The sequence below is a fragment of the Gossypium arboreum genome, chromosome 10 (genome assembly GCF_025698485.1).
Source record: "Gossypium arboreum isolate Shixiya-1 chromosome 10, ASM2569848v2, whole genome shotgun sequence".
Classification (NCBI taxonomy): Eukaryota; Viridiplantae; Streptophyta; class Magnoliopsida; order Malvales; family Malvaceae; genus Gossypium; species Gossypium arboreum.
This window is the reverse complement of record NC_069079.1, coordinates 84,732,429-84,754,909: the sequence shown is the minus strand read 5'-3', so window position 1 is coordinate 84,754,909 and position 22,481 is coordinate 84,732,429. Positions and strand designations below refer to the sequence as shown.

The 22,481-nt window shown below is 30.8% G+C and overlaps 2 protein-coding genes across 9 annotated transcripts; one reads left to right on the top strand and one right to left on the bottom strand.

Annotated features, from left to right (window-relative positions):
* Positions 1-1,052: 1,052 nt before the first annotated feature.
* On the bottom strand, positions 1,053-2,832 carry LOC108468927 (uncharacterized). Its single transcript, XM_017769794.2, has 3 exons — positions 2,610-2,832; positions 2,375-2,509; positions 1,053-1,520 (listed from the first exon to the last, which is right to left on the bottom strand). The coding sequence occupies exons 1-3, from the start codon at positions 2,679-2,681 to the stop codon at positions 1,503-1,505; spliced, it is 225 nt and encodes a 74-aa protein (XP_017625283.1). The 5' UTR covers positions 2,682-2,832; the 3' UTR covers positions 1,053-1,502.
* A 9,016-nt stretch (positions 2,833-11,848) lies between these two features.
* On the top strand, positions 11,849-15,804 carry LOC108467574 (protein WVD2-like 3). Of its 8 annotated transcripts, none has more exons than XM_017768254.2 (7): positions 11,849-12,191; positions 13,182-13,714; positions 14,125-14,210; positions 14,600-14,693; positions 14,798-14,869; positions 15,031-15,141; positions 15,243-15,804. In XM_017768254.2, exons 2-7 carry the CDS (start codon positions 13,199-13,201, stop codon positions 15,552-15,554), a joined length of 1,191 nt encoding a protein of 396 aa, XP_017623743.1. In that variant the 5' UTR covers positions 11,849-12,191; positions 13,182-13,198; the 3' UTR covers positions 15,555-15,804. The 8 variants fall into 8 exon arrangements, with proteins under 8 accessions (XP_017623743.1, XP_052876686.1, XP_017623741.1 ...); XM_053020726.1 differs by having other exon boundaries at positions 13,126-13,714; XM_017768252.2 differs by having other exon boundaries at positions 13,115-13,714; positions 14,128-14,210.
* The last annotated feature ends 6,677 nt before the right edge of the window (positions 15,805-22,481 follow it).

The following is a 22,481-nucleotide window of genomic DNA, read 5'->3' as shown; positions in this document are numbered from 1 at the left end:
GTCCAACATCGGAACCACCAAAAGGTCAGATACCTGAACTCCTGAAAGTTCATAAGTAGCTCCTCATTCAAGTTCGGTCAGCAGTTCGCCATCATCTTCTTCCTTCACAAGATCTTTGAGATAGACACAACGGGATTGATCTCCACCTCGGATACGGAAGTTGTAGGGCGGTACCCATTTTACGAAAACTTGTTGATCAGCTATCTTACCACTCAAAAGTGCTTCTGTGATATGGAAAGCCTGTAAAATTACGATGTTAAAATCGGAGGCGAGTAAAACCGATTCATATCTCACAGAGGTGTACTCGAAACTTTAAGTTTTCCATATACGTAGAGCATTATAGATCTTCGAGAAGACAGAGGATTGCAAACCACATTGAAAACCATGGAGTTAAAATCTAGGGTTAATGGCACTAAACACCCTCAAACTATCATAAAGATTCCAAATTAATCCTTAGACTTCAAAACACTCTATTGAATACTCAAATATTAATCTTGTATCAATCAGGTCATTCTGGGTATAAGTAAGGCCTTTGTATTAAGAACAAGATTGCATATTGCCCCTTCTACTTAAAAAATAGACAAATTATTCCGTCTATATTAGATCAAGGAATAAATTGGTCATTCTGATAAAATTTCATCTACTTTTATTGTTAAAAATTGGTCATTATACGTCAACATGAGGTACACATGGCACACCACGTGGTACTAGTCATTTTGTCAACCACGCCAGTTTTTAATACTAGAACTAGATTAAATTTTTAACAGAATAGACCAGTTTACTCTTTGATCTAATGTACAAAACTGATTTGACCCTTTTTTTCATAGAGAGATTCTGTCACAAAGAATAGTGGCCTCCCTGATATTTTTATAGGTCATCCAGTCATTCTAATTGTCAATTTAGGCATTAAATGTTGTTCGGATATGACATCAAACATAATTAAAACATGTAAGTGTACCTACCTCACAATCTACTCAGATATGGCGTGTTAAAGAAAACGGACATGTCAATAAAATTTAAGGGGTTAATTTTCTTTAGCACGACATCTCATGTTATCATCATCAAATAAAAGAAGCTTCCATTCCGCCGGTCATCGAAGAATTTCAGTTCTTCAAAGCTTATTAGAACCAATCTTCAACATAAACACGAATTCCACAACATGAACAACCAATAGCGATATCTATCAATTAATAACTTAAGCCAAAATATTTCACTACAACACTAAACACTATTTCGACATGATCCAAGACGAAAATGAATGGTAAAGAAGTTTAGCGGCACTTGAAGGTTGTTAAGGCAGTAATGTAGTCCGATCAAGTTAAGCAGAACATTCAGCTTTGGTTTCAACAGCAGCATTTGAACATCTCTGAAACCGAACTGCATCATTTCCAGGCAATTGATCGCATGCAGATAGTCTACAGCCTCGAGTGAACCGAATTGCGAGCATTGTTCCACCAAATTAATGACGGATTTGGCTTGACGCGTCTCCTCTTCGTGCTGCTTTAAAATCCTCGCCAGTCCTATATCATATACATCTCACAAGTTTCAAACACCAATCCAAAGGAATTGAATTTTTTGCGTAATCAACAAAAGTAATAGTTTGTTTGGTAGGAGGGAAAGGGAAAAGTCACAATTTTTCCATCATTTTCTTTGTTTGGTAGGAAGGAAGATAGGAAGAGTGAAGTAAAATACGTGGATTTACAGTTTTCCTTCCCTCAAAATCCTATCTTTCCAAGTGTAGAAAGAAAAAATTTAAGCAAATAAATTTATATGAAACTTTACCTTCCTTTCACTCCAAAATTTTCTTTCCTCACCATTTTTACCTTCCCTCCATTTTCCTTCCTTTTCCCTTCTACCAAACAAGTATAAAACTCATAACTAGGGGTGTAATCGAGCCGAGTGCAGCTTGAATAGTGGCAAGCTCAAGCTCGACTCAAAATTCAAGACTCAACTCGAACATCAATTTCTAAGCTTCAGCTCAGCTCTAGGCATAATCCAGATACTTGAGCTTGATTAAGCTCGATCTGTTCGTAATTAAACTCTTTCTATATAATAAGGGTAAAAATGTAACTTCATAAAGGAAAAGCTTATGATATAAAATTATACTAATAAGGAAAAGCTTATTAGATTCGTAAGCCATCCAATTCGAGCTTGGCTCTATAGTTACCGGATCAAATTCGAGTTGTTCCAAGTCAATCTCCATAGTTTATGAGCACCAATATTTCATTTACACCCAAGGTAACCTCACTAAAAAACACCCAGGTCAAAGCTATGAAACAAAAGCAATTAGTCCAAATCGACTTCAATGGGGAAAAAAACACTATATTTTTACGGACATTAAAAACTTAACCCAAAAAAGAAACAAAAATACAACCTTGAAGTTAGGGTCTTTATCAGCTTCGTATAAAAGAGGCCATCTTTCTTTAAAAAGCGACTCCCATAAACAATCCGACCTGCATATTTCTTGCCAATCCCGAGAACAACAACCCGATGAAGAAAGAGTCGGTACCTAAAAACCCGAATACCCAACAATCAAACATCTCATTTACATTCAATTCAATACCCAGAAAAAGAAAAAAAATGAAATGAGATAAAGCAAGTAAACGAACCTCAAGGGAAGATGCAATTTCGAGAGCTATCTCTTTTGGTAGTGAACTGGATGCGTAATCTGATTGACTCATGGGTTTGTTCTTTTTGGGATTTTTTTTGAACCGGGATTTTGTGTTTTGTCTGATTCTTGTCACCTAGGGCATTTGGAATTTGGCTCTGTTTTGAGATTTTGTCATTTTGCGAGGTTCCCGTGATCTAAAGCTATAAACTACATCGTTTTAGGTACATAAACTCCTCAATAACTTGTTGAGAAGTGGTTTTAACAAATGTTTTAGAAAATGGCTTCGGGAAGTACTTTTAAAAATTTTGATTATTGCCATCAAAATGGTTTTGAAAAATAAAATATATATTTTAAACATGATTTATTAAAATAATAAATATGTATTTAAATAATATTTAAATTAATTAAGATTATAATATTGTAATAAAAATATAAAAATAATTTGTTAATATTTTAAGATGTGAAATATAATTTTAAATATTTTTAAACAATTAATATTATTTATCAAGTTTAATTTAAATATATAAACTATATTTTAATATAACCAATATAAATATTATATAGATACTTTATAAGGGTTATTTTTTTTCCTTAAACCGTTTTTTTGCCAAAAATAGAAACGAGAAAAATTGTTTTATTTTTAGATTCAAAAGTTTGTCTATTTAATATTACTTATAGCTCCAAAAATATTTTTAACCTCAATTATTGTTAGTTGTTCAAACCCTAATGGCTAATGCACTACCACTTTACCTGATCCCTCTACTGTTTTTACTCTCATACTCTTAACACATATGCATAAGTAGCTTTTAGACAGGAAATCAAATAAAATGATCTTCTACAATATATAAAATGAAAACACATATATCTGATATCAAACTAATCTCATTTATATGGATAAAATAAATATAATGTAAAAGATTAACTGTCTTTAAGAAAACATCCATTCTTTTTTCATCTTTACATTCATTATAGTCAAAACTCTGGCCTAAATTGTTAAGTGAAGTGAAAAATTATATGAAAGCAACACCAAGGGTTAAACATAGCTTCAAAATATTTTAAAATTTAATCACGGAATTTTCTTTAAAGTCCTAGTTTAAACTATTTAATTTAAAAATAAATTATATTAATATGTCACGATTAATTTAATAAGTAAACTAAAATTTTATTATTTATCTTAAATTCAAATTGTAGAAATAAATAACATTACAAGTTGGTTTGTTTACGGTATAATCCCAAATAAATATTAAGAAAATGTAAATCAAAGTCTAGGGATATATATATATATATATCAAGATTTAAGCGTACGGATTTCTAGAAATAATTCAATTATTCCACATTTATACCCACTGCTCTCTCCAACTACTTCATGCCTCCATGTATTACATCCCTCTAATTTTTACATTCGTTTTATCTACATTTTCCTCACAAGTATCCTTACATCAAATTGAGTGAAATTTTTTAAATTAATCGAATTGATAAATTTTATTTTATTATTTTAATTTATTTTATTTTTAAAATCAAATAAAATTATTCAAATTATATTTAAAAAAATAAACATTCCACTTTTCCAATTTCGAGCCCAAGAAAATATTAAATAGACATTACCAAATTTAGGAATAAATAATTAGCTCAAAACAAATGGAACAACATATGAAATTGCTCGGGTGTCAGCTTATAATTGATGACACAGGGTAAGCAAAAAACCCTTATTTAAAACTTTTTCTTTAATTTTTTAAAATCTAATTATAATATATATATATATATATATATATATATCAAAATAATTAAATTCATTATTATCATTATTTTTAATATCACCATTCATCTAAATAGATCATTATACAATGAATAGATGATATATTTACCTCGACAACAGGGGTAGCACCAAGGGCCCTAAAATGGAAAAAATCACATTAACCCCTTTATATTTTACAAAATTAAAAATAAATAAAATACCAAATTACACTTTGACTGTGCTGTAATATTAACAGATAGAGAAACAACACCTGAACCTCAAAGAATAAAAAAAAGAGAGAATATCAAAGAGAAGAAACAAAGAATGATTTCTTTCACTAAATTTAACATGAATACAAAGAACCTACAGCTATAGTAGTTATACTAACCTTTAACAAAGAAGATGAGTAACAACCTGAATCAACTAACTCAATGATTTATTAACAATTTAATTATTGTAATAGTTCATTCTGTTTAACTGCTACTACAATTCATTCCTTAACAGGTCCCTAAAAATAATAAAAATTAAATATAATATCTTAAAAAATATATAATAATAAAATTGTTTTTTATTCTAAAAAATTGCATAAGCCTCCAAAAAATAATTTCTTAGTTCACCAAGTAGAAGAATGATTTGTTGGTGTTGGAGACGCAAACCTTGTTCCTTTTGCATAAGAAGTGACACAGGTAACAACGGCTAGTAGCTGATCTTTGGGCTTATATGCGGTTGTCTCTATGGGCTTTGTTGTAATGTTAAATTTTGTTTTCTTCTTTTCTTCCTAATTACCTTAAGTTGTTCCATATTATAATCAGGGGCGGATTTAAGGGGCTGGCAGGCCCCGGCTCTCCTAAAATGTAAAATTTTATTTAACTCTTTAAATTTTAAAAAAATTTAAATTAGTAAAGGTAAAATTGCACTTTACCTCCCTAAAATTATAAAAATTCGATTTAATCTTCTAAAAATTATAAAGATATAGACTATAAAAAATTAAAATTTCATTCAGCCCGTCTAAAAATTTGTTCTGGCTTTTCCGTTGTGCCAAATATAAATCAAAAATAAAGAAAATATAAAAATTAATAATTCCAAGATCCAACTTAATGCTAGGAATTTATAGAATAAATCAAATACTAGTACTCGATTTAATTCAATTAATAGATAAAAGTTTAATGTAAAATTAAAATTATTAATTTTTTCAAAGTTGACATTTTTATTGTTTAAACTATTAAAAGAATATTTATATTTATATTTGAAAATTTATTTAATATCTGTGAATGAATTTTTAGACTTTATAAGTGAATAGTGAGTTAAGCGTTTGACAAATGTATTATAGAGTATAATAAATTAATTACATAAACAAATATAACACTTGTCACAACCTCAACTTGCTTGTAAAATCTAAAAAACTCTATTCACGGTACATCAAACAATTACCTTTTATATTAATAATTAAATGTGAATTGAAAATTTTATTGCTTAATACTAATTTAAACAAAACCAAACCTTCCACTTTTAAGCATCATTACCCCTTTTAGATTATTGTCGGGGAGGCTGATGTTTTGTCCTCCCCGATTTGAGCCTAAATATGTAAATAGAAACATTTACTAAACATAAGTCATATCTTTTTGGGGTTTGCAACTAAAGTTGGAAAATTTAAATTAATTGGGCAATGTTAAGTGCATCTCTTCATTACTAAAAAAAAAAAAAAGAAAAAGTTAAATAAAGGTTTTAAGTCAAATGTAAAATTGATTGCATGATCCTTAAGAATTCGGATTTAGTTGCATAGTTACCATCGACAGCTATTTCTTTTTCTCTTAAAAAAATCTCCATTTTGTTTTATAATATATTTAGAAGTTTTAATTGTCTTGTTTTTAAAGTTTCAAACACGTTTTGTTTTGTTTTTTTTTTAAATGTAATTATCTAACACTTATTGATATCAATTGTTGCTTATTTTATAAAAATGGAAAATTAAATAATAAATTTAAAAATACAAAACCGAATATTAATCCAACCATTATAAACAATTTAAAAGTGTACGACACCAATTTGGTTTGCAAGGGCCAATGGCGGAAAGCTCCAAACTTGTTTTGGCGGAGTGAAGGGATTTGATTCTCTTATGTTTTCTAAAAATCATTTACAAAAATAATAGAAAAAAATTATGTTTTGATAGGTTGATGAATGGAATGTGAAAAAGTTAAAGAGGCTGAATTATGAATTTTTAATTTTAAAATGATAAGTTGGATGGCCACAAACAGGAATTGAAAAATATTTATTGAGTAATAATTTTAAGATAAGGAGTGGATGATGATAAGAGATGAGATGGTCATCAATCGTAGCCGTTGGTATGTTCAATCTATGGATGTGAGAGGTGATCAATAGATTAAAAGGCAACCACACTATGATATCTCAAATTTTTATTATGTCTTAAATCACACCCTTCCTTTTACTCCACACCTAATCTCATTGTTTCACAGCACACATCTTCTCCATTAATCTTAATTATCTAAAATTGCCCTACTTTCTCCTCTTGATATCATACTTAACCTAATAATCAATAATACATCCATAAAACTCAATATTGATGTCATCTAAAATTTTAATATTATTTTAAAAAATTTAAAATAAATATTAATTTGAAGTGGGTTTAATTTTGATATTCGAGTTTTACAAATGTGACACTTATGTTATTTTTACCTATATTTGATAAAATTTATATATTTAATTAATCAATTTTCAATAAAAATAATCAAGCGTATAAAATCCTAATTTTAAATTTCACGATTTTTTCTCTAAAATAAATATGAATTAGATTGCTATTGTTGTTTTGAACAATGGCTTAATTTGTTTTAAGGCAAAATACACTTTATTACTGTATCAAAATGAAAGATATTTAATAAATTTTAGATTTGAATTCTGTAATACTTTTTCCTTCGATAACAATAACAAATTTAATCAAGTAGAGGATGAAAATATTGATCCATGTTTCATACGTTTGGTTCAAATGGAATGGAGGAGACTTTGCAAAGTGAAAAAGAAAGGAAGTTGCTATATATGAATGAATTATGCAAATATGTGGGAGACATAATCATAAAAGGAAATTGCAAAGAATACCAATCCTTCCCCACAAGTCTCTTGACCAACCACAATAACATACCTAGAGATCAATTGAGGCATGCAACAAACTAAAACGACTTTTAGTCTACCAAACCTACATATATGCAGACTCTGCTCTACACCCAGAGTTTGTTCACAAATAATTTTAAAATTTAATTTCTCATTTCCTATTTAAAAAATAAAATAAAATATAAAGTATACTAATACAATACTTAAGCCCAGCTTGAAGCCTTTTCGGGTCAGTCCATGAACACAGGGGCGAACCCAGGGGGTTGGCATGGGCCCCGGCCCCCCTAAAATGTAAAATTATATTTTAGGCTCTTAAAATTTTTTAAAAATTTTAAATTAGTAAAGATAAAATTACACTTTGGCCTCCCCTCTAAAATTATAAAAGTTTGATTTAATCCTTTACAAATTATAAAAATATAAACTATAAAAAATTAAAATTTCATCCAGCCCCCCTAAAAATTTTTTCTAGCTTCACCCCTGCATGAACACTTATGATAATATAGACTTAGCAATAACCAATATTTAGTTAAAACTTAATTTAAAATTACATATATTATATATGAGAGTGGATAGTGACACATTAGAGCTAGAAAAGATAAATGAAACTAAGTAAGATTTAAACAAATACCGTATTTATATATTTAAAATATTTATTATGAAATATCTATGATTTTTAAAATATATATATTATTAAAATATTAATAAATTTTCAATAAAATATTAAGAATATTACTTAAAATTTTAAAAATTCCATGTTAAAATTTATTATTAAAATAAAATTATAAAATTAAATAATTTTATTAAATTAACAATTTATAGGTATGTTTAATAATATTGAAAATTATAACATTTAATTTTAATATTGTTAAATTTTAAATTTTATTATTAATTTAATAATATTTGGCTTTATTTAAGATTAAATTTTATATAAAAAATAAGTTACCCACAAAATTTAATTTTTAAAAGATGATTTGCGTTTCTTCAAAAGGAAAAATCATTTTTTTAAAGAAAATAAGTTTATTTTCTATTCACTCATAAGTAATTTTTATTTGACCAGGATCTTTTCTAGGAAACAACCACAAAACATTTTCCCTAAGTAAATTTTCGTGAAATAAAGACCACCTAAGTTTGTGCATGTGATAGAGCAAATGACATGTGAATATCAACAAGTGAAGCCAAAACAAGTACGCTAGTTTTCTTAACCAATGATTAATTAAATTACTTTTTAACTATTTCTCAAAATTTTAACAATTTTGTAATGTTTTATTAATAATATATTTATGAAATTAAAATATAAAATATATAAATTTAATTTTTAAAACATGATAATTGATATTAAATAAATAATATTTTAAAAGACAAATAAAATAATAGTAGATTTGTGAAATTCTATTTTTATGTATAGTTTGTAACTAAATTTTAATTATTAATTAGTAAATCTAAATTATTAATTAAACTTAAATAACGTGACCAATAAATAATTTGTTGTAACATTGTTTATATTTTTAGATATCTATTTCATTTTAAATAGTATATTTAATTTCTAAAAGTATTGATGAACTTAAAATATTTTTAAAATTTTGAATGAAAAATTATAAGTTGAATTTTTAATTATTACATTGGAAATACTTATTATAGAAATATATTTTGTGAAACACCATTAAAAATAAATTAAAAAGGTGGAGGAGTTTATGTTACACTTTTCCACTCCTCCCATGCTTATTTTCTTTCCTTTATTTAATTCCAGACTGCCATATAGTTTCCTACCATTTATAAGTGTACCTTCTTTCATACAAGATTGAGGTGGGAGATGGGGTAAGATAATTTAAAATTATCCCAAACGGATATTTATTATTCTATTACATTATATCTATTAAATTGCATGAGAAATGAGTAAATTTTTTATTGTTCATAATCGTTTTACAATTTATGTTTGGAATTTATATCTGTTTTTCTCAATAATATTTTTTTTAAAATTTGATGTTGAGAAGGTATTGTATATTTCTATTGTATCGTGGGTAAAAAAGAGTAAATTTTGATGCAAGGAAAGAGAGGTTTGATTGGGAATTGAAAGTAGAAGAGAGATGAGACAAATTTTGGTGGCCAAGCAAGCGGGAGCCCCCTTATTCACCAAACTAGTAGGGTATATGGGTCAGATTGGGAAATCTAAAGCTAATAAAGGAGTGGTTATGAAATCAGATTAATAAGAGAGGGTGTTAGGCCTTTATCAAAAGGGGTTAAGCAGGAAAAATCAAAGATGGATTGGGGGGACCTCATCAATTATTTTTCAGCTTCTCTTTCATGACTTTTTGGTTAAGATATGAACATCTTTTGGACAAATCTGACTGACAACTCCATTATGTTTATATATCAACTAAACTTACCAACTAATCTGCCAAAACTATAATCCCTAAAATGTATTACTTTAAGTCTGTAAACAAAAAAAAAAAAAGTACAGAAGAAAATTGGGAATTTGAATTCTTTGCTTTTAATTTATGTGTGAATTGTTTTATATTTATTTTATTTTTAAATCTTTATCTTAAATAGATTTTAAGGGTAAACTATTAAAATAGTTATTTTTGCTTCTCTTAAGTAACATTTTAGTCATTTATATTTGAAATATTACGTTTTAATCACTTACATCTTACATAAACGTGTTGTAACATTATGTTTGACATATTTTTGTGCAAATGTAAATTGTCTAAAATAAATGCATAAAGTTTCCTAAATTTTAATAAATATGTATTAATAAATACTTAAAATTATTTAATATTGAAATTTCAGAACTGAAATATAAATACATTTGATAAATTATTAAATTGTCAAATAATTATATATAAACTATGACACGTTGAATTGTTTCCTATTCTGTAATTTCGTATTGCTATGTTAGATAAGAATTTAGAATTGAGTTTTTAATGCTAGAATTTAGTATTATAATTAAAGCATAATGATTTTTTTTTCAGTAAGTATAAGGATAAATTTATTACTTAATATTTATTTTTTCATTTTTCATTTTGTGTTGGAAATAAAAAGTTCAGAAAATTAGAATTGTTGCTTGAGGCATGAATATTACTGTCCTTTGTAGATTTACGTATCTCCAGAGTTTAACGAACACTTCTGTTAATCAGTAAAAAAATAAAAAATAAGGAAAAACAAACCAATTAAATACACAGTTAAAATTGTAAAAGGAAACTTTTGGGAAAATAGGGAGGGTTTGAAAGTGAAAATAAAGAATAAATTGGTTGAAAGATTTTGAAGGCTGTCAGGGTATTTATAGAAGTTTCATTAGTTAAATATAACAAAAGTAAGTTTATTAAATTAGTTAAAAATAGTTTGAAGACGGTTTAATGAATCTAGACTTAACTAAAAATGCTTTATTGAGTTAAGTTATTTTTAGCTTTGGTTAAATATATGTTATAAGTTAAAGAAAATCATTTTTCTTGGACTCTCAAAAAATTTAAAAAAAAAATAATTTCAAAAATAAAAGGACTTAAATGTACATTACACTAGTCTTTTTGGTCCCGCCCTCTCAACTTGATTCTTACTAAATATAATAATTTATAGGTTAGGGTCTCAAGGTAATGCAAATTTTGTGTAATTCTTTGAAATATATAAAACTTTCAACACTTTGACCATTACTTTTCAAAATTCAATAAATTTATTGTTTTTCGACAAAATAATTGATTGTACTGTTAAATTTTTACAATACTAATATTATAGTCTATATCATAATCCAAGCGCACTCTATAAAACAAAAATTAAAATTTAAAAAAAAAAATCGTGTGAATTTGAGATTTCATATCAATCCTTTTAAAATTTTAAAAATCCAAACAAAATTTTTATCCACAAAAATAATAATTTAACTAAATTTAAAAAATTAAGGACCAATATAATAAAAATTAGAACCAAAAATAAAAAATTAAAAGAATTTATCATTCTAATTAAAATTAAATTCTATTAATTAATTATAGATTTTAGAAAATATTAACAAAACACAAGAAGCAGTCATGGTTTAAAAAATATACTGAATAGAAGATTCAACCAATCTAAAAATATTAAAAATATATATCAATAATTAATTCATCAAAATATAAAAATATAAAAAATTGAAAATATAAAAATAATATAAATTACAAGACACTATGTTTAAAAGGTGAAATATACATTTTAGTACCTGAACTTAATTTCAAGATTTAATTGGTATTTAAATTTTTTATCCAATTAAGAGCCTAAACTTAATCTCAAATCTCAATTAAATACCTAACTTTTTTTTTTTTTTGTCTAAGGTTCAATGTGCATGTTAATTCAAAATAAAAATACGAAAATAATAATAATGAAGAGATTTTAGGAACCGGTTTTTCAGTTTTAATTAAAAAAAAAAATCATTTCAAAGTAAGCAATCAGTCCAACAACGGAGGCATCCAAATTAAAAGCCAAAATATAGGGAAATGTGTCTTTCGAAAAGATTACATGATTTCCTTTTGAGACAACTTTCTTCTTCTTCTTATTGTTCTGCCTAAAAAACCCTCTTTTCTTTTTCTCTGGAAAGTCAAATAACAGCGTTAAGTTACAACGTTAACACCGACGAACCAGCTTTCATATATTAACAATACTTCACTAAATAAACATTCTCAAACATATACCAAAACCCCCAATACTGAGACAGAGCGATAAGACAAAAGCAAAGTGGTTTCAGTTTGTTCATTAGATCGGACCATAAGGGTAAGTAATTTACCACATTGATTGCATGCATGTGAAAAAAATGTGAGTTCTTTTGTTTGTTTGTTTGGGAGGGTTTCTTTGTTTGATCTCAACTTCTTTTTGATTTGGGGGTATTACACCTTTGTTTTGTTTTACAGTAGTTACAATAATCTAAAAGTTTTTTGAGGGATATGGAATGTTGGGTTTGTGTTAGATTTGAATTTTACTAACTATGATGTGAAATGCCAGTTTACTTGAGTTGAAATTTTGGATTGTTTTAAGAAACCCAGATTTGTTTAAGCATAGCATTTCAGATTCTATTCTTCTTTTGATTCTCCAGTAGCCTTGAAGTGCATATCTGTGTTTTAAGTAGGTAGTATATCAATTTTCTTTAGTGTTATATATGATTACGTATTACAATCTTGGTGTGAACAGTGTTGATTTTGGAACCAATCTGAAATTTTGGATTTCCCTTGATTCTAAATTCAAATGATTTTGCTCTGACAGAACTCCAAATCATGTTCTCTATTCTTTTTCATATGTTTTGGTATTTTGGTATGGCTTTTGACCTATGATTGTTGTTTATTTATTTAATTGAGTTGGTTAATTGGACACTTATGATAATTATGGACAAAGCACGTAATTTTAATAAATGCAAATGATTTTTTTTTTGGTACAATGGAAAGGATTGTAGATGTTGAGATTTGAATCCAAACCATCTAAATTCTAACTTTTAAGAGTGGCTGCATAAACCAAAACTTAATGATATATATCTATACTATTCCTTCTATTCCATGTTTCGTTGGGATGATTGAGATCATCTTTCTAGAAGCAAATTTATGTGCCAGCTGCGTCTAAAGATTATTGGTTGATTGCTCTGAAATAGCATGTTTTCAATCAATCTAAATGGTGATTGAACTTGTTGATGGTTTTATGTAAATTAGCATCAATGTAGAGATTCTTATGGCAATGCGGATGTTGCGATTGAAATGTGTAGCTCAATGGGTGTAGAAGTTACAGACATCTGCATGGAGAAACAATCAGATTGTGCTATAGTTTACTCGAATGGTGTTTCAAATGATGAAACATTTCATAGTCATCACAATGCCATGCAGTCGTATACGGATGGGGATCCCGAGCTCCAAGGTACAGATGAAGGCACTGAAGCAAAAGAATATGAGGTGAAGGAATGCACTACTGAAGATTCAGTTGTGAAATCTGAACAAAGTCAAATTGAGAATGCCAAGGAAGAGCGGAGCATGTTAAACTCCAATCTATACTCTGGCCTGCCTGAGGATGAGGTCAAACATGAAACTGCCAGAACAAAGAATAATAAAATGAGAGTATCCAAACATGTATCAAAACCTGCTGCAGCAAATGTTCGAACGAAGCACACTGTTCCGCAGCCATTTGCCCTTGCAACTGAAAAGCGTGCTTCATCTGGACCTCGTCCTGCTGTGTCTGAAACTAACGCTGGAACTGGTTTGAACAAATCTTCTAGCATAAATGGTGCACTTCATCTAAACACAAGAAAACAGAATCAGGTAACTTTCTTCAGAAAGATATCTTTTTCTTTAAACTCCATGGTTCATTTGAGTGCATAGTAATAAATTTTACTTAAGGCACAGGCTTTATCATGTTTTAAATGTATTAGAAGCTGCATAAATTGATAATAACTACAAACTTCTCCTCTGGAATTTTGATTTCTATTGACATCATTTTTCTGTAAATGTTCCTAATGGAAACCTGAAGCAATCACACTGTGCCCCGATTAGTAGCTTGTCCTTTCTTTTATTTTTCTTTTGAAGTATAAATTCGAAATGGAAATCATGGCTCCAAAAGGTAATAATGTATTCAGCAGCAAATCTAGATTGATCAACTACAGGCTCAAGAATTTCCTTTTCTTTGTTTCATTCCCTCATAGTTGCTCATGACGCGTCTATATGTTTGGCAGCAGCCCCAATTGGTCTTGAGGAAACCTCTGCAACCTAATAATAAGAAGCATTCTGATGATGATGAATCTTATTCTGTTACTTCTATGTATCCTCTTTCTACCTGGATTTAAGTTTATACATGCTTTTTCTATACGTGTTTGGTTTTATATGTCTTTGACATGCTGTCCTCCTGTGCATTCATATACTTTCTTATATGTAGGGTTTCTTCTGTTTGAAAAAGGGGGATTTTGAATTCTTGATATTATATTCTAACATGTCCACACTTGTTGTTGTCGTAATTGTTAAAAGATTTGTTCAATGGACGGAAAAGCTTGTCAAATTACGAGCACTAACCTATAATTAAATGGAAAAGTTTATAGTTATAAAATTGTGAAAAATGCATTTAGATTGGACATGGACACTGCATGCCCATGGCAAAGCATGAGATCATCTCTCTGACCATAATCACTGATGTTATCCCTTGACTGTACAAAGCACTTTGGTGTCTTCCCAGACTGCCAAGCCGAAGTCAACTGTTGCATCAGCGCCTACATTTCGATGTTCTGAACGTGCAGAGAAAAGGAAGGAGGTATTGTCTTGACTTTGACATGCTAAAATGCATCTGCCTTAACTTTAGCATCCAAATGCATGTGCATTTGCAAATCCTTGTCTCACTTTGTTGTTTTCTTGTAGTTCTATTCAAAGCTGGAGGAGAAACACCAAGCTCTGGAAGCTGAGAAAACCCAAAGTGAAGCACGGACTAAGGTGCAACAGCTCACCATGCTCCTTACACATCTATTTTTTGTCTACTAGTTTTAATTTACTGTTTGAGGCAGATGATTATAGTTCGAAATAACCCCAAGAATGGTAATTCTGTTATTTCCTCTTTGCTTTTTTCCTGATAAAAAGTTTTGAAAATTTTCAAGGAAGAGATGGAGGCAGCCATCAAGCAATTCAGAAAGAGTTTGACATTCAAGGCAAGCCCCATGCCAAGCTTCTACCATGAGGGACCACCACCAAAAGTTGAACTGAAAAAAGTATACTGCAGATTTGTATTAATCGTTATTTGACATTTAGCCTGGTTCAAACAGCTAATTCACTATTTAAATTTTGATGTGCTGCTTTGGGTGGATGTCAGATGCCACCAACTCGTGCAAAGTCCCCAAAGCTAGGTCGAAGGAAGAGCTGCAGTGGTCCAGTCAGTTCAAGTCAGGGAGACAAGGTAAAAGGTACTTCTCATCACAAAAATCGTCACAGTTTGGGTAGTCAAAGAGAAGCCATTATTGCCACCACATTCAGTTCAGCAAACAAAAAGAATCAAAACAATGTCCAGAATGGAAACTCTCCTTTGGAATTCAAAGATGAGTCTTCGAAAGCACAAGAGATGTGTGAGTTGGTTCCACCCGAGGCAAATGGCCACATTGACTTGGACATAAATTTCCTATCTTGAGTTTCTGGTGAGTTTTCTAATTTAAGGGAAACACTTATTCCCTTATTTTCTTGTGACTGCACTAAAGAATGTTTATTCTGTTTTCTTAAAACTGCAAAGACTTGTTGCTCTTTATTGTTATTAAGTGTAAATTTCTGTAAGTTATAACGTGGTTAATATATATATAATGTTCCTGATCTGTTGTAATATTTCACAAAGTCAAGAGACTCCACTTCACTTATTTGAACAATTCAATAAATTTGTTCTTAAATTTCCTTGCATTTCCTTGGTGTTTGTCTGCTAAAATAGACATTGGAAATTACTCGAATTTGTTACTAGTTGACTCAACCGGACTCATTGTTTCTACTTCTATCTATGTGATGTAGAATTGTAGAAGAACAAAGGTACAAACTATTATCTAAACTTATGAACTTGGTGACGATTGTGTACTAGAATTGTTTCTTTTCTTTTGGTTGCCTGGGAAGAGTTGTGCTTGTTGCCTCCATTAAGAGATAAAAGAACGAAGATAAAGCAAGGTGGAGGGGCCATTAAAGCGGTGCTTTGTAGGGTGGAAATTTTGCTTTTTATGGAATGAAACTATGATCATTGAAAGTTCATAAAGTAAAGGAGAAAAAGATGCCTTTGGAGCCTATAGAACATTGTTTTGGTGGATATATGTACTAGTTTTATTAAAATAAAGTAATTTAATAGTTTGCACACAAATATTAATAAAGAAAAATATCAAGAAAATTTTTAAAGTTCTTTTTTTGGTGAATTTTTTTAAAAGTTGAACTCACATAAGTATATAAAAATAAAATATAATTCAAATATAAATGTAATAATATAATAAACAATAAAGTACTTGTTGAGTGTTTTAGAGTGTCCTCTTCATATGGGTTAAACTATATATTTATATGATATGGTTACCGTTCATATATGTGACATCGTAGGTAGGTTACAATGCACGTCGACATGTACCTTACTCTAGGGTTAACACGTGTTTATACAATGTGGATTTGCCATTATGATGGTGCGAACATACATCATGCGGTCTTATAGAATTATACGATGTAAGTTTTCTTATATGATGATGTGAACCTACATCGTGTAGTCTCATAGATGGGTATGCGAACTTGAAGTAAGAATCATGTCGAGTATGGGTCAAGACCCAATCGGGTAACGGGTTGGTAATAGTGAGTATCATAACAATTTTTCCTCTACCTCGTTCGAAGAAGAGTTATAAAGTGACTTTCTTTGAACCTGATTTTATGAGATGAGAGGTCATAGAAGGATAAGCTTATTAGATACGCTTTATGTTTTAACTTGTAACATACACTTTGCTATGTGTTAAGAAGTGGTACAGCTGTACGCAACTAATTGTGCCCTTATTCTCGGATACATGAATCGTTAAAGTGCAAAAACCCTTTTAAAAAGAAGTTACCTGAGCCCTAAAAATTACACTGTTTGAATTCAAGATTTTGGAGGAGAAGCCATTGTTGAGAAGAACAATTTCAGAGATAATTTCCTTAAAATTTCCATAATTCTTGCGATTTTTTCTAGGATTATTAGAATATAATAGTTAGGACTAGAGGAAGCAGCCATGCTACTCAGGACATTCCTCCACAACATCGTGAAGTGAGTATTTCGGTGGAAGCAAAGACTTATGTTTGCACCATGAAAGAAGAAGAAATGAATCACGTTTTGGCTGCTCGGGGGATTCAAATACCCAAATTTGCTTCCGACTTCTCAATCATTGAAGGATTGAATCTATTGAGCGATACCACTGATGAGAGTTTTTTACTTCCACTGCATGTGATAGAGGCATGTTTCCATTTACCACTTTACTCATTCCTTATTCTTGATGAATACATGATAACTCCGGGATAGTTATCTAGCTTTTCGTGATGGCTCGTAATGACATATTTCATTGAATCCAATCAACGGGAGTAAATGTCATTGATCACCGTTTTTCAGAACTTGTACCAAATGAAAGCGTGCAATTGAGGGGGTTCAGTAGGATTATTTTATTTTTCTACTCATGAAGATGTAAAATCAATCATTTCAAACTGGTCTTTGAACCTTCGCCTAAATCGCTGTTAGTACATACGGGTTAAATACAAGCTTAATGTTGGCTTTGACTTTCCAATTGAATGGTTAATACCTTGTAAGGGTATGTGTCTGAAGAAGTGAGAGATTATGTCTAAAGTAGGTTGGGGATAGTATTACAGACTTCGCAATGGTCATGTACTAGATTTGGAGGAAGTGCTAATTGTTAGAAACGTGTTTCAGCACTGCATCTTAAATCTAAGTCCCAATGGATGGAGGCAAGTTGATGCTGATAATGATGCAGACACCGGTAGAGTGCTACTCGCACAATTCGCATGGCCACACGGAACTACTGATGACTTGGGGCTTTTATTGTTAGGGAGAAAAGAAGAACCTAGGAATTATTTTTATAGCTTTTGTAAATTAAAGCCTCATCTGTGGTCTTCGAAACCTTCAAGGGATTTAGAAAGTGGTGTGAATCCCCTTATAGTAACTACGGGTGTTTATAATACACTTGTTGGTAATGCAGACACAGTTCGTGGTGTTGAAGAAAGTTTAAAAGAATCCATTAGTTTATCTAGAGAGATCGACAAATACACGGGCGTGCAATCCTTTATGCAGAACATGCGATGTGGTCCCTTTGGTACTGCTGTTAGGGAAGGGAGTGTGAACAGTAGAAAGAAATTGAAGACTACTCCAAGAACTGCTAACATCATACTGAGTAGTGCAGGTGAGGGTAGTCCAGCAAGGGAGCTTCGTCGAAAGAAAGGAAAAGATCATGTTGCAATATATAGCGAAGTAGCCCTTATTGCTACAGTCTTTGCTGCAATTCCATCTCCTCCCAACTCTCCCTCTAATCCTCAACCACCATTAATACCACCAACTGATGATACATTTAGGGTAATTGTTGATTATTGCCCTCCTGGTGGTTTCATGAAGTTCACTGCTTTTGGTGGTAAGTTAGGAAAATTATTTCCATGGCGCGAGCATCTTAGCATACAAAAGTTTCCTTACAGTCCTAATAAGGTGAGTAAGAAGAGGAAAAATGCTATGTTTGAGGAAGCAAAAGAGCATGTTTGCTTTTCTGGCTCATCCAGCTGTACAAGAAATGTAACGCTCCGTACCCGAGACCGTCATCGGAGTCGGACACGAGGTGTTAACGGACTTAATTCAATTATTTATACAGTTCATTTTAAAATTTCCAGACAAGCTGGCTAACTGCGTCACTGTCACCTTAAAAATCATATCTTAAGTTCCAAAACTCGAAAACTGATTCCGTAAATTTTCCCTGAAACTAGACTCATATATCCATCTACAAATTTTTTTCTAGAATTTTTGGTCGAGCCAATTAGTACAGTTTATTAGTTAAAGTCTCCCCTGTTTCAGGGTTCGACTACTCTGACCTTCATGCATTACGATTTAGATATCTCCCTGTACAGGGATTCAATACTTATGCCGTTTGTTTCTAAAGAAACTAGACTCGAAAAGGAATCTGTACATATAGGGCATGACTTCAAATTATCTCTGATTAATTTATAGTGAATTTCCAAAGTCAGAACAGGGGATCCAGAAATCGCTCTGGCCCTGTTTCACGAAAACTTAAACATCTCATAAAATACGGCTCATATAATCGTTTCGTTACTTTCATATGAAAATAGATTCATCAAGGTTAGATTACATAATTTATTCACTATTTAATTCCATTCCTACTATTTTTAGCGATTTTTCAAATCCACATCACTGTTGCTGTCAGCATCTATTTTTAAGGTAAACTTTACCTATTTCATGGTTTTCCATGGATCAACTAGAATTTTGTCATACATAGCACCAAAATGATCGTGATTAACCATTCCAATGGCTAATCGTTGCCAAACATTTCCATACCACTCAATGAACTACATACAAAATGATTATAATGCTATGCTCAATATATATATAAGCCATTTTCGCATGGCTATCCAAATATATACATTACCAAAGGTACTTGACTAACAACAAAGGGCAGTCCTATACATGCCATTATCAGAGTTCAACTAAAAGAGTACCAAAAGGGCTTTGATAGTGTGGGCGACTTCGACTTTGACACTCCCGAGTCCGATAGCTGACGAGCAAAATCTATAAAATAGAGAATCAAAGCAACGGAATAAACATTTAATGCTTAGTAAGTTTGAGTAATGAAATCATGCACAACTGAAGTATAGCATTCATATGACTAAACGAATAATTTCATATACACATATATTCTCAAAATCATACCTACTTCACATTTCCAGCCCTTATATTCATACATAAGGAATCAACTTGGCTAAAGGCCGGAAGCTTGTTAATCGATTGAGCAAATACTATTTAAAAGAAATCAACTATTCCAATGCATATACGAAACATACCTCATCGTTGGGATTTTACGAGCGTATTAATTGAAAGTATTACAGCAAGATCGCTCATTCCCAAACCAAGTACCTTCGGGATTTAGCTGGATATAGCTACTCGCTCAAATGCCTTCGGGACTTAGCCCGGATATAGTAACTCGCACAAATGCCTTCGGGACTTAGCCCGGATATAGTAACTCGCACAAATGCCTTCGGGACTTAACCCGGATATAGTAACTTGCACAAATGCCTTCGGGACTTAGCCCGGAATTAGTCACTAGCACAAATGCCTTCGGGACTTAGCCCGGTTACCATCCAAATATTCATGCACATATATCAATAAATAATATCACATCTATATTTCATTTTCATCACTAGAACTCAAACACAAGACACTTGTCAACCATTCCCATTTTTCGGGTCAATAGCCACATACAAAGAGCATGATTTGATTTGCTTTATGACATGATCTGTATGCACATTCGGCTACCCGTCATAAGTATAAACTAATTATCTCGACATATAATTCAAATAGAATCATTATATCACCGTTTATTTGTTATGCTTATATGTCATAACTTAATCAAATCATAAACTACGTTCCATTACTTAAAGACTTACCTCGGATGTTGTCGAACGATTTCGACGACTATTCGATCACTTTTTCCTTTCCCTTATCCAACTTTGATCCTCTAAGCTCTTGAGCTAATTCAGACAAATTTAACTTATTAAAGTCTCATTATGCTAGGTTATGGCCGAATATGACAAGAAATTTAATAGGTCATATAGCTGCTTTTAGCTTAAATACAAAATGGTCATACGCATTTTTAATCACATTAAGCAATTTAATACAATTAATTTAACATTTCCTCATGTACACCTTTATGACCGAATACACATATCATTAACCTAATAACAATTAATTAAGCACTTTAACAAATTTTCTTTAACTATACACACATTCGGCAATGACAAAGACAATTTAACAAACCTTAAATTCAACTTATAACAATATATACTCAATATTCAAAACATTTAACATCACTTCATCATAATTTTACATCATGGCCGAATGCTCCTTTTAAACCATTTACCCTCACAAAGCATAAATTTCACCATCAAACTTACAAGCTTATAATCCCATGAATTTTAACATCATAATATCTATCCAACTCCCACTCATTAATTTCTATCATAAATCTCAAAATCTATAGTTTTCTTTTTTTTTTTTCTACCCATGACCGAAACCTCCAACAACACCAAATAAAAATATACTTCATGGGTTTAAGGTAGAACCAAGAAAGGAACTCATAAATATCAAGATATAAGCAAACTATCATTGTTCATCTAGATTTAGCATGAAACAACGACCATCACCCTTGTTAATTACAATAGCCGAAAACCTTACTCATTCCAAAATCAAAATTTCAACATGGGTTACAAAAATAACTTGATATCTCACCCAAGATCAACTAAAATTTCAAGAACTAGTATAAACTCCTTACCTTAATATTAACCTAAGATGACCGAATGCTTCCTCCTTCTTCCTCTTTTCATTTCGGCCAAGAAGAACCGATTTCTCCTTTTCTTTTCATCACCCTTTCATTCTTCTTTTCTTTTATTATCCTTATTATTTCTTTTATTTATTTCCTTTCTTTTACATAAAATAATAACCATTTAATTAAGATTTACTACATATTTTAATATATGTACCATCATGGCCGCCATTATGTATAAAAAAGTAGTATTTGACATGCAAAACCATTGTTTTCACTACATGCTTTAATAGATCCTTATAGATTAACCTATCACATTTCAAAAGTGTCACACATAAGTCCTATTAACTAAATTCACATGCAATCGACTAAATTGAAGCTTAAAACTTTCACACATTCATATTCACATATTTTAGACAATAAATATCATATTCAAATACTTCGGTGACTCGGTTTAGCGATCCCGAAACCACTTCCCGACTAGGGTCAATTTAGGGCTGTCACAAGAAAGCCCATTTTATAAGAGCTTATACAGCCGCTCCAACTGATTTTGGCTGAGGTTGGCCTGTTTAGTGTGGGGCTCACTGAAGTTATTGGCAAAGTAGAAGTAAAGAAAAAATAGACGGAAAATGCTTATCAATCTACTACGGGAGCACTAAAAAGGGTTCACGAAGTACATAATAATTTGGATGAAGAAAACAAAATGTTAGTGGAGTAGAATAGAAGGCTACATGAGTGTCTCCCCCTTGTTGAGAAAGATATTGCAAAGTTACATAGAGAGATCGTAGGTAAGCGAGCTGATAAAAATGTCTTGGAAGTAACCATAAAGAAGATGGATGAGCAACAGAAGGTTACAATGGCTAATATGAGGAAGGAGTACAAAGAGGCTTTGGAGAAGTATAAAAACGATACCATGCAAAGCTTTCAAGAGTACTTACCATATTTGAAGTCTAACTTCTTGTTGCATGCCTAAGTAATTAGTGGTCCCTTCAATGCTCGCGGGGTAAACATTGATGCCCTTAGTCACCTCACAGGTG